The sequence below is a fragment of the Argentina silus genome, assembly GCF_951799395.1.
Source record: "Argentina silus genome assembly, chromosome: 15".
NCBI classification, from domain to species: Eukaryota; Metazoa; Chordata; class Actinopteri; order Argentiniformes; family Argentinidae; genus Argentina; species Argentina silus.
The window spans coordinates 17,320,243-17,332,742 of NC_139669.1; the positions used below are offsets into that span (position 1 = coordinate 17,320,243).

The 12,500-nt window shown below is 48.7% G+C and overlaps 2 protein-coding genes across 4 annotated transcripts in view; one reads left to right on the forward strand and one right to left on the reverse strand.

Annotated features, from left to right (window-relative positions):
* Positions 1–7,284, reverse strand: part of hrh2a (histamine receptor H2a) — an 8,257-nt gene extending 973 nt beyond the window's left edge. For 2 of the 3 annotated variants that reach the window (XR_014554631.1, XM_083685803.1), the window contains exons 1-3: positions 7,232–7,284; positions 693–2,435; positions 1–384 (exon numbers count right to left, since the gene is read on the reverse strand). The exon at positions 1–384 is cut by the window's left edge. Coding sequence is in view for 1 of the 3 variants with exons in the window: in XM_083685803.1 (XP_083541929.1) it covers positions 224–384; positions 693–1,656 (1,125 nt within the window). In the remaining 2 variants the exon portion in view is untranslated. Of the gene's footprint in view, positions 385–692; positions 2,436–2,780; positions 2,846–7,231 lie in introns of those variants that run through there. The other variant, XR_014554632.1, reaches the window with a different exon arrangement.
* Positions 7,285–9,894: 2,610 nt separating this feature from the next.
* dock2 (dedicator of cytokinesis 2) overlaps positions 9,895–12,500 on the forward strand; it is a gene marked incomplete at its 3' end in the record, with an annotated part of 32,908 nt that continues 30,302 nt past the window's right edge. Inside the window, exons 1-4 of the mRNA XM_083686062.1 lie at positions 9,895–10,018; positions 11,361–11,444; positions 11,748–11,788; positions 12,152–12,207. Of these exons, the coding sequence (XP_083542188.1) occupies positions 9,976–10,018; positions 11,361–11,444; positions 11,748–11,788; positions 12,152–12,207 (224 nt within the window). The 5' untranslated portion in view covers positions 9,895–9,975. The remainder of the gene's footprint in view (positions 10,019–11,360; positions 11,445–11,747; positions 11,789–12,151; positions 12,208–12,500) is intronic.

Below are 12,500 nucleotides of genomic sequence, written 5' to 3' on the forward strand. Positions count from 1 at the left end.
CAGGTAGGACACAGCGTTTCCCCTTCACTGAAAGACAGACGCAGGCTGAGCAGGATGTGAGAAAGGGTTGAGGAGGGAGATGTGTGTGTGTGTGTGGCGCTCTACGATCCCTGCTCAACCGACTGTCCAGACCGCTCCAGCCCGCTCCAGCCCGCTCCAGCCCGCTCCAGCCCTCTCCAGCCCCAGTATGTACAGTAGTGTGTCTCTGTGAGCATTGTCCTCTTTACTTATCGTTGCCATTGGCAATAGTGGCCCCGTTTCGGTGCTGAGGAGGGGGCGTGGCCGTTCCTACGCTTAGTTCCTGTAGCATCATACCTGTCTCATCTGGCCTCGCCCTGCAGGAGGACGGGGTGTGTCCACACAGCAGGCTCACCTCCCCCCCACCTGAGAGAGACACAGGGGCAGGGACATAGAGGAGAGAGGAAAGGAAAGATGAGTTATATCAGAGCATACACAGGAACAGGCCATTCCTCCCACACAGGCTCACTATTGACTTGCATACCAGACTGTTCGTCGAGCACAAAACCACTACAACACGCTTTCACAGTTCCAGGTTAAGCCAACTACTGGTCTAAAACAGAGAAAACCTTGAAAATACTTGTTTTGTCCATCTTCATCTGGGTCTACCATGTACATTCCATCTTTTCTTTTGAGTTATGATAGTATGTATCCCATTGTCCCCTCCCTTCTACCTGCAGTTGCTGTGGGCGACCCCCAGTGGCAGCCATTCTGTCTTTTGTAGCTGCAGCTCAGCAGGCGGGCGTAGGCCGACCTGAAGTCTCTGTTCAGGGCCGCGTAGAGGAAGGGGTTGAGTGCGGAGTTAGCGTAGCCTAGCCACAGCACCACGTTGTAGGCTGGCGGCCTGTCCTCCTGCTCCCTCAGGCCCATCACCGTGAACATGATGAAGTACGGCAGCCAGAACACCACGAACCCCCCGATCACCGCCGCCAACGTCACCGTGGCCTTGTGCTCTCGCAGCGCCACCGCCGTCACCGTGGAAACCACCGTGGTCCCAGCGGGGACGTTGTTGGGGCGCATGGTGATGATGCGCTTGGCCTGCGCCCGGGCGATGCAGAGGATGCGGTGGTAGGTCCAGCACATGACCAGCAGGGGGAGGTAGAATGTGAGCAGGGAGTCCACCAGGGCGTAGGAGGGGTTCAGCTCGAAACGACAGTCGTCCTCCGGATCTCCCGGACCTTTGTTCTGAACGGTGCCGTCTGACGTGTTCCAGCCCAGGTGGATGGGCAAGAACGACACCGCCAACGACACCGCCCACATCGACGCCATTGCTATAGCGACCCGCCCGGGCAGCACCAGCGAGGAGTACCTGAGGGGCGCGGTCACAGCCAGGTAGCGGTCCACGCTGATGGCCAACAGGGTGAGGATGGAGGCGGTGCACAGCATGACGTCCAACGAGATGTAGACGTTGCAGAAGGTGGGGCCCAGTGGCCAATCTGTGAGCTGGAGCAGGGCGGAGAAGGGCAGGACCAGGATGCCGAGCAGGAGGTCGGTGATGGCGAGGGAGACGATGAAGCAGTTGGTGAGGCAGCGGAGACGGCGGGTGGCGCAGACGGCCAGACACACCAGGACGTTCCCGCTGATGGTGAGGAGGATGAGGATGGACAGGGACACGCCCAGGATGGCCTCATACAGCATCCTCACTGGACTTCACTGGACCTCACAGAGACCTCACAGAGACCTCACTGGATCTCACAGGGCCTCCCTGGACCTCCCTGGACCTCACTGGGTCTCACTGGACCTCTCTGAACCTCTCTGAACCTCTCTGGACCTCACTGGGTCTCTCTGAACCTCACAGAGCCCTCACTGGGCCTCACTGGGCCTCACTGGGCCTCACTGGACCTCCCTGGACCTCCCTGGACCTCATTGGACCTCACTGGACCTCACTGAGACGCAGTCTCACACCTGATCCTTACCTCTATAGCACTAGCTACAACTTCTGCTCTACCAGGCACTGACACTCTCCTCTGCTCTAACTCCTGTTCTAACTCCTGTTCTAACTCCTGTTCTAACTCCTGTTCTAACCCCTGTTCTAACCCCTGCTCTGTCCTCTCCCAGCTCTGTCTCCTTCACTCAATCCTCTATACTCTATCCCAGACTTCTGACTCTTGGATAGGGTGTGGTGGCAATACCAGTATCTATCAAAAGAGATGTATCATGTTGTGTGTGTGTGTTTGAATTTGTGTACACATGCATTGTTTTTCTTTTCTATCAATGTGTTTGAGTGTATGTGTGTGTTTGTGCATCACTTCCTGAGTGTATCATGGATGCTCAGACTGAGGGAGCCGGTAGGAGATGGCTTGTGGTTCAGGCTGGTGTGATAGGCTGTAGAAGATCGCCCTCTGCTGGTGGCCTGCCCACAGTACTCCATCACTCAGGTGGGTTTGAAGGATATGTCTGTAAGGCCACAGCCCCACCTGGTGGAGACAGACAGAAAGTTAGGGACACCAGTTATTACAATAGTTACTCCAATACAGTGCATTTTAGCAGCCAAAGAACATGAGACAGAGACATCATGATACAGTATATCTGGCTTTAATGAATGAACTGGTTCTGATATTCTAATAGTCCGTATGGATGTCATTTTTCTAAAGGGAGTGAACTCCTGCACCTAGCATATGAGGACAGCAGCATATGAGGACAACAGCTAGACGTGTTGGCTGATTGAAGAACATTGAATAAGAGCGACTGATAAGGTGTGTGTGTGTGTGTGTGTGTGCGAGATTAAGTAGCGAGTTATGTTTGCTGTCCCAGTCTCTTACGCTTAAATGGAAGTTTGGGAAATGGTCCAGGCTTGGAATGTCAAATCACTCATACTCCTTATCTCTGACCACCCCTGAGAGAGAGAGAGAGGGAGAGAGAGAGAAGGATAGAAAGGGAGGGAAAGAGACAGGCGGAGAACAAAGACAGAGGTAGGGGGGTGACAAAGACAGTCTGGGACAATGGGAGTGTGTGTGTGTGTGTGTGTGTGTGAGCAATTGAAAGAGAGAAAATTCTTGTTCCCCTGGACTAAATCCAGATTGGAAGGCACCAGATTACAGGTTCTAATCTACCTTCTTGTCCTCTCACACCCACCACCCGGCACCGTGCTACAGTACACTACTTTGAACTGCATCCAGTACAAATACTGTTCACGCACACTCTCTCTTTCATACTGTACATACTTTATTTTGGCTGTCTGACCGACAAACAGACCCCCTACACACACACACACACACACACACACACACACACACACACACACACACACACACACAAAGACACATCAATTCTCACATACCAGCACTCCCTATCCTTTCTCATGACACACACAAACACACACACACACACACACACACACACACACACACACACACACACACACACACACACACACACACACACCCTACTCTGTCCTAACTGTGGGAAAGCAGTCTGGAGTTGGGCTCTGTGCTTGCAGTCACCATTGGAAGCTGCCCAGATATGGACATGTGGTATAGGAGTACAGCGCTGGCAAGATTCTCACACAGGATGGATGAGAAACTAGTGAGAGAGTTAGAGCCTTTTGTTGACTAAAAGTATCTCCAACATACTTCCCCTACCACATACTATTCAGAGACTACCGTTTAGTCAATGTGTGTATGCAGTAAGTGACACATACTACATGCATACAAACACACTACACCTAATTCATACTGAGAAACTGTCATCTGTAGCCCAACCGTGCTCTTCATGGTCATTGGTTCAATGTCGCTACTGCCCGCCTCCCTTACCTGCACCATTGGACAGTGGGACTCACATCAGAAAGTGTAGTGGGGACTAACATTCCTGAAGTGTAGTGCAGTGCATTCATACGACATGGAAAGGCAAAGTATGTCTAGTGTGACATCCTGGCATTTTATGTATACTCAATTTCGGTCAATTAAAAAATAGTGAAAAACTTTCTAATCGTGCATACTGACAATGCTTCTGAATAGGTTGCAGTATGAGCAGTCGGACGTGGCCTGTCTGTCTGCCTGCCTGTCTGCCTGTCTGTCTGTCTGTCTGTAGCCTGTGTTTGTTTTTATAGTGTGTGAATATGAGATGGTTTTGTGCATATTGCAACCTCAACACCACCACACAATAATTCACACACACACACACACACACACACACACACACACACACACACACGCGCGCGCACACACTGACGTCACACTGACGTCACTACCACAGAATATCATACCATCCTGTAGAAGTAAGTCACAAAATGGCCGTCCTTGAGTATACAGAGGATCAATTACACCTCTGGTTACTACAGCGTGTTATGGTAACACAGGCCAGTAGTCTGTGGCTTGTTTCATACACACAACAGATCTCTATGGCATATATACGCACGCATGCACCCACGCACGCACACACACACACTATGATACTTTGACGTAATATAAAGGATGTGAAGGATGTCTACAGTGTGTTGTGAGTCTGAGGAGAACGTGAAACGTTGCTGATTCTGAACAATATGTTATTGGGCTGTTATACTAATATAAGTTTGTAAGCCTTACATAAACTGAATATCCGGTCTGTGGAGCCTCAGAGAAGCAGTGTAACAACTGTTTCCTCTTGGGAGGTCTGAGTGTAAACACTGTGGGAGAGACACAACAAGACAAAGAGGGCGTGACCTCATATAACCAGGGTCACATATGGGACGGCCATGTCCCATATTCTCCTACATTGATTCCTTTCCTTGTTTCCTTTCCTCTCAGGACCGCTGAGGTAAAAGGACTGGATGGGGGTCTACCAGTGTCAATCTCACCCATGAAGGCCTTGCTAATCAGCCGTTTTAAAGGAAGAGGACATGGAGAGAGAACACCGATGTTGCCTATTGGAACCGAGCCAAGGAGTTAGTGGGATCGCTTTGTCCCAGGGTCTGGTCTGACATGAGTAATGAGACAATCTTCTGCTAAGTGCCCAGACGGTGTGATTACAGAGATGCTCACAATACCAAATGCATATTTAGTGTTTGTTTTAGCTTGATCAAACAGCTGTGCCTTAACAATATCCTGCCTGGTGACTGGGCAGGAGTTTTGGGCTGTTTTTTTATCCTGTGGAAAAATTAATATCAACATGTTCAACTGCAGTAGCTCGATACAGATGCAGTCAGATGCCTTTGGCTAACTACCTCCATGCCAGAGGTAACTTCACCTTATAGTCATGTGTGTGTTTGCGAGTGTGTGTGTGTGTGTGTGTGTGTGTGTGTGTGTGTGCGTGCGCGTGCGCGTGCGAGTGTGCATGAGTGTGTGCGTGCGTGTGTGTGTGTGCGTGCATGCGTGTGTGTGCATGCATGTGCATGTGCATATGTGTGTGTATACCCTAGAGAGAGAGGTAATCATGGATGATAGGTTGCTTAGTAACTATATTATGTGTGACCATGGGACTCAGCAGGCTGTGGAATGATAATGAAGTGTAAAGGATACCCTGAGTACTGTAGGACTACAGACAGGCAGACAGATAGAAACCCAGTTTAAACAGCCTTTACTGTTAATCTACCAGTATTTGACTGTTACTGTTGTCTGTGTAAACTGACCTGGGACAGGGTATACCACTAGATCTAGTCATGCTACTGGTAAATTCCCTGTAAGGGGTATATGTGTGTGTGTGTGTGTGTGTGTGTGTGTAAATTGGGGAGGTGGGGAATGCAGGTAACGCTAATTTGAATTTACTTCCAAATCAATTCCACTCTGTCCTTGTGTGCTCCCACCTGACCCCCCCCCCCCCCCCCCGCACCAACCTTTCCCAACCCACTTTACATGCACTGTTGTATGTAAACAGTGCCTTACCTGCAAAGATACAGACAGACAGACATAAATACAGACAGACAGACACAGTCAGACATAAATACAGACAGACAGACAGACAGTCAGACATAAATACAGACAGACAGACAGACAATCAGACAGTCAGACAGTCAGACATACAGACAGACAGACAGACAGACAGACAGACAGACAGACAGACAGACACACACACACACACACACACACACACACACACACACACACACACACACAGATGATGCAGGCAGACTAGCAGATTACCCCCCCTCCTCCCCCACATTTGAATACCTTATTTGGATTCACAGTTCAGCATTAGATCAAAAACAAAGATCATAAAACCCTTTTTGACCTTCATCTGTATTCGACAGGCCAGTTACCACAGGTGGGCTGTACTTGTTTTAGCAGTTTGCCATGTCTTTGCATGGAGCTGTTGCACTCACATCTGCTCCTTCCGGAAGCGTACACACACACACACACACACACACACACACACACACACACACACACACACACACACACGCACACCTGCATACGCACGTACACATACACATACATGAGAAAGGTTGATAGAGGGGTAGACAGACAGACAGATAGACAGACACACACACACACACACAGACACACACACACACACACACACAATACGGGTTGATAGACGGGTCAGACATAGACTGCGTCACTGTTCCACAAACACACACCCACGTATCCAGAGAACAGAGAAACTGAAACAACAGAAGCGGAAGCCAAAAGTAACAAAGTATTTGTTCTTACAATCTCAAATACATGTTATACTTTTTATGACCTCCACAAACCACAGGGGTCTATGTGTAAAAACAGAACCTTCACTTCCTCATGCACAGGGTTATGTGTAAAAACAAAACCTACACTTCCTCATGCACAGGTCTATGTGATGACCTCTGTGTCACACCGTTCACAGGTGAAACACAACACGAGAAGGAGCAGGCCCTTTGAAACGGCCGGACAATATCCCAAACAGCCAGCGGGCAGACAATTGATTGAACTAGAATCCAACTCTATAGGAACGTGGAGCAGATAATGACATGGCTGAGACATTCAGAAAACATCGCCTTTTCTTCTTCAGCCGGTGTTCACAGTCACATACCTTGGACATGTCAAATGAATCAAAATGGCTGAGTTAGCGTCGCCTCTGCCGTAGTCTAAGCCAAAGTTGTTTTTTTTGAACCCATGAAAAAACTCAATCACTATTTCTTACCCCTAAGGCATTTCTGTATGAAGCTCGAGTTCCATGGGTGGGAATTTGAGTACAGAGGTTTAGAGTTTTTGATATGAGCATTGAATATATATCTGTATATATATATATATACATATATACCACCTTGGATGAATGTAAACAAAGTTAAGAGTTATGGTAATGACAGTAAGATCCTCAGACTTACCTCAGTGGTACTCCAACTCCTGTTCTGTGTCAGCCCTTTCTGCTGCTCTGCTCTGCTCTCCTCTGCGAGATCACGTGTGCGTGCGTGCGTGCGTGCGTGCGTGCGTGCGTGCGTGCGTGTGTGTGTGCGTATGCGTACGCATGAGAGAGAGAGAGAGAGTGAGTCACTCTCGCTCTCTTGTCCTCATTTTCTCCCTCCCTCAGATTTTCTTCTTTCTCCCATGGGCAATTGACTTTCTTAATCATGTTAATAGTCCTCCCGTATTCAAGTCCTATTTCACACACTGTTGCATGCCCACCCTGCCACTCCTGATAAGGAAGCCTTCCAGAACAAGCCTAATGCTCATTGAGAGCTCATTTCACCTCTGTCCTCTTCTCACCTAGCCCCGTAGGGCTCCATGCAAGGAGCTAATATGCTAACATGCTAACAGGCTAAGTGCTTAGGCCAGGGGTCATGTGCTGCTCGGTGGGATGGGATGTGTTGTGTCTGAGTGGTTGGAGGAGTCTGATCCAGACCGCGGTGACAGTACAGACAGGCACTCCCTGACTTGGCGCTCCCTGTCCTGTCTGGACCTGTCCAGAACGACCCGGTTAAGACGTTATGTCCCGTTTGGCTCTCTCAATTGGCTCTCTTTCTCTATCCATCTCTACATTTCTCTTATTCGTTCTCTCTCTCTCTCTCTCTCTCTCTCTCTCTCTCTCTCTCTCTCTCTCTCTCTCTCTTTTTTATTTTTTTATTTTTTATATTTCTTGCTGTTGCTCACTCTCCCGGTATCCTGTCCTGTCACAATGGGTGTTATCCTAGAGTGCCCAAAACGTATCACTCCCACATATGTGTACTCCATCTCTCTCTCTCTCTCTCTCTCTCTCTCTCTCTTGCCACTTGTGTCTGTCTCTCAGTCTGTCTGACATACCTGTAAGCTCCACCTTCTTTTCTCCTTGTGAGCACAAGGCTCCTGTCTCGCGCTGTTATCAGAACAACGTGATAGGTTATCACGTACACACACACACACACACGCACGCACACACACACACACACACACTCTCAAACCTGTCCACATTATTATTAATTCATAATTCATTATTAATATCCATGTCCTGTCAGTGTGTGCTATTGTGGTCTGTCTCTCAGTTTGAAGGATGAGGTCCTCTGTCTGTTGTCACAGCAACAGGGATGTCATAGGATGAGAAGTTGAAGTGGAGGAGGAAAGGACTGGAAAGAAAAATTCAGGGTTACATTCTCTGCTTTTGACAGGTCTTCAATGTGACCATATTTGGATAACTTTAGCTTGGAGGCTTTATGCCTGGAATATCAATGTTTATCATTCAAATGTGTTCCAGAGAAGCCAATACAGTCTTTTACAGGAATTCTCCTGAAAGAAAACACCACCTCTTGTGGATTAGTAAGGTAACTACACCCCTAACACATTTCGGAAGGCTTCTGCCTTCTTACCCCAGCTTTCCTTGAGAAAGACGTATTTTGACCTCAATTGATATTTAAAGGTTAAATACAATAACACCGTACAGTCCATTGCTCATCATCAGAGAGTGTATTGGATGGACATAATGACAGGAGGTTTCTATGATTGGGTTGGGACTGGTCACGTGTCTGGTCACTACCATCTTACCACTCATAAAGGAGAGACTCTGCTACACCCTGCCCTGCTACACCCTGCCCGGCTACACCCTGCTACACCCTGCTACACTCTGCTACACCCTGCTACACCCTGCTACACTCTGCTACACCCTGCCCAGCTACACTCTGCTACACTCTGCTACACCCTGATACACTCTGCTACACCCTGATACACCCTGCCCAGCTACACTCTGCTACACTCTGCTACACTCTGCTACACCCTGATACACCCTGCTACACTCTGCTACACCCTGCTACACCCTGCTACACTCTGCTACACCCTGCCCAGCTACACTCTGCTACACTCTGCTACACCCTGATACACCCTGCTACACTCTGCTACACTCTGCTACACCCTGCCCTGCTACACTCTGCTACACTCTGCTACACCCTGCCCTGCTACAACCTGCTACACTCTGCTACACCCTGCTACACTCTGCTACACCCTGCCCTGCTACACCCTGCTACACCCTGCCCTGCTACACCCTGCTACATCCTGATACACCCTGCTACACTCTGCTACTCTCTGCTACACCCTGCTACACCCTTCTACACCCTGCTACACCCTGCCCAGCTACACCCTGCTACACCCTGCTACACCCTGCCCTGCTACACCCTGCTACACCCTGCCCTGCTACACCCAGCTACACCCTGCTACACCTTGCCCTGCTACACCCTGCTACACCCTGTTACTCTCTGCTACACCCTGATACACCCTGCTACACCTTGCTACACCCTGCTACACCCTGCTACACCCTGATACACTCTGATACACCCTGCCCTGCTACACCCTGCTACACCCTGCTACACTCTGATACACCCTGCTACACCCTGATACACCCTGCTACACCCTGCTACACCCTGATACACTCTGATACACCCTGCCCTGCTACACCCTGCTACACTCAGACAGTTCCCCAATATGAAGGGAGGAAGAGAGCAGAGTCAGAAGAGGAAGAGGAAGAGGGGGAGGAGCTCTCTGCTTTCATGCTTTCATATACACAAAAAAACCCGCAGAAGTGAGAGGTAGAGCAGACGCCTAGAGAGAGAGAGAGAGAAAGAACGAGAGAGGAGAGAAGTAGACAGAGAGAGAGAGCGACAACACAGTCATGACTCCTTGGGTGACGACCACGACGGAGCGCTATGGCGTAGGTAAGTCATCCACACACGCCTGTGTAGGCCAGTACAACTCTCTGTAAGTTGGTGTGTGTGTGTGTGTGTGTGTGTGTGTGTGTGTGTGTGTGTGTGGGTGTGTGAGTGAGAGAGAGGGTGAAGAAGAGAGCCATGGCCCTCCACCATCACTTCCTCCTCCACAGGATGTGGGCAGGTGTCGGGTAACGGACAAACTCTCGTACTAGAGTGTGTGCTCAGGGACAGTGCAGATGAGGGGGTAAAAAACTGGGTTGATATTTGACATTCACCCTCACAGACCCCCACCCCCCCCCCCCCGGTCTCTCCTGCTTTTCATCTTAAAAGAAGTTGAAAAAACTATTTTAACCAGTCGTCATTTTTGGTGTATTAAATCACAGATTGAATAATATCATATAATAATCCTATGGTTGACTGGTTTTGAACTGTTGCGTCACAAAGTGGGTGATTGACGAGTCTGGAAAGGAAAACTCAACCCACACTTGACTTGACACTCGTGTTGTGGGCGGCTGAGATTGGCATGTTTCTCTATCAGATGAATCTTTATTCGAATCGTTTATTTCTGATGCAAATATAATCTGTATAATCTATAATCTCTATAATCTGAAATGTTCATAGAAAACGTAGAAAAATCACGACGTGACAATTTGCGAATGTTTCTGACGCTTTTCTTATCGTCTAGAGTCTGGTGATAAACCTGCTTAGTGTTTTATAACTCACTAAATGATATTATTTGTGTATTATGATACATCCCTGTATGATACATTATGATACATCCCTGAATATGCATGATATGATTCAATATATTACACAGCATGTGGAAAATGAACATGGATACTTTCAGTGTTGTTGTGAGTCCTGTCTGCACTGTATCTTCCTGATTCTGTTAGTTTGAACACACAGGAAGTGGAGGGGGGAGGAAGTTAGCGTTTGGTTTCGGTGCACAGACTTATCAACAACTGTGTTGCTACATTCATGTGTGTAAGCGGATACCTCAATATCACCAGAGAAATAGACTATAAAGCCATGTAGAATCCAATATATTCAGAATATAAAGCCAGAAGTATTTGAGATATAAGATGAACAAAGATGTTTGGGTGTAGTAGGGTTGGAAAGGAAAACTAAATAACAGTTTTCACCTCTTTCTTTATGCTCCCTCTCTCTCTCCCTCTCTCTCTCTCTCTCTCTCTCTCCCTCTCGCTCTTGAAACCCCCCTGTCTTGGTGATGAAGAAGTTCACTGGTCATTTCTGTCTCTCTCCCTCAGTAAAGTGGAATTTCATTGGTCCTTTCTCTGTCCCCCTCAGTAAAGTGGAATTTCATTGCTCCTTTCTCTGTCCCCCTCAGTAATGTGGAATTTCGTTGGCCGTTGTGAGAATCAGCTGTCTCTGGAGGTCGGGGACATGGTCCACATCCAGGAGGCCTGCGATGGTGAGCTGGAAACTGGATGGGAATGTTCAGCCTTTTGACTGGGATTCATGTAGGATGTCAACTGGGAATGATGCTATTGATACTGGGGCTAATCTACAGTACAGTAGGAACGTTTGATGATGAGCACTAGGACAACGATCTGGACAGGGGCCTCCAGTGTCCACTCTTTGGAGTGTATTTGGGGAATGGGATTCGGACGGTTTGGAATGGGAGTTCTGGGTTTGAACGAGGAGAATTGGGTGAGGGTCTTTGGTCTTTGGTGTTGGTTAGCTGTGTCACCCTGTGTGTGTTCTCTGGTTTCAGGCTGGTACAAAGGCTACCTGTCCAGGAACAAGGAATGTCAGGTAAGACCCACCGTACCTGGGAGTCAAAGGAGAGGAGGGTTGTGAACAGGCCGACATGTTTTCATGAATGTGAGCTGTTATTTCTGCCTCCTTCTCTCTCTCTACTCTGTCTCTCCTCTCCCTCCCTCCTTCCCTCTCTCCTCTCCCTCCCTCCCTCCTTCCCTCTCTCCTCTCCCACCCTCCTTCCCTCTCTCCTCTCCCTCCTTCCCTCCTTCCCTCTCTCTACTCTCTCCTCTCCTTCCCTCCTTCCCTCTCTCTACTCTGTCTCTCGTCGCCCTCCCTCCCTCCTTCCCTCCCTCCTTCCCTCTCTCCTCTCCCACCCTCCTTCCCTCTCTCTCTCTCTCTCTCTCTCTCTCTTCACAGGGAGCGTTTCCTGCCAGTTTTGTAAAGCTGAAGGAGGTCATCATGGAGAAGCGAGGGTGAGTGATGAGTGAAGTGTATAAAGAGTGTATATATGAATCAGAAGTTGTCTCACCTGTTTCAATGTCTTTGTGACACTATACACTATAAACTGTAGAGAGGCAGAGAAGAGGTTGGAGATAACACACACACACACACACACACACACACACACACACACACACACACACACACACACACACACACACACACACACACAGACACAGACACACATACCCCCACAAACACAGGCACACACAAACACACATACCCCCCCCCACACACACACACACACTCTCTCACATACCCACAC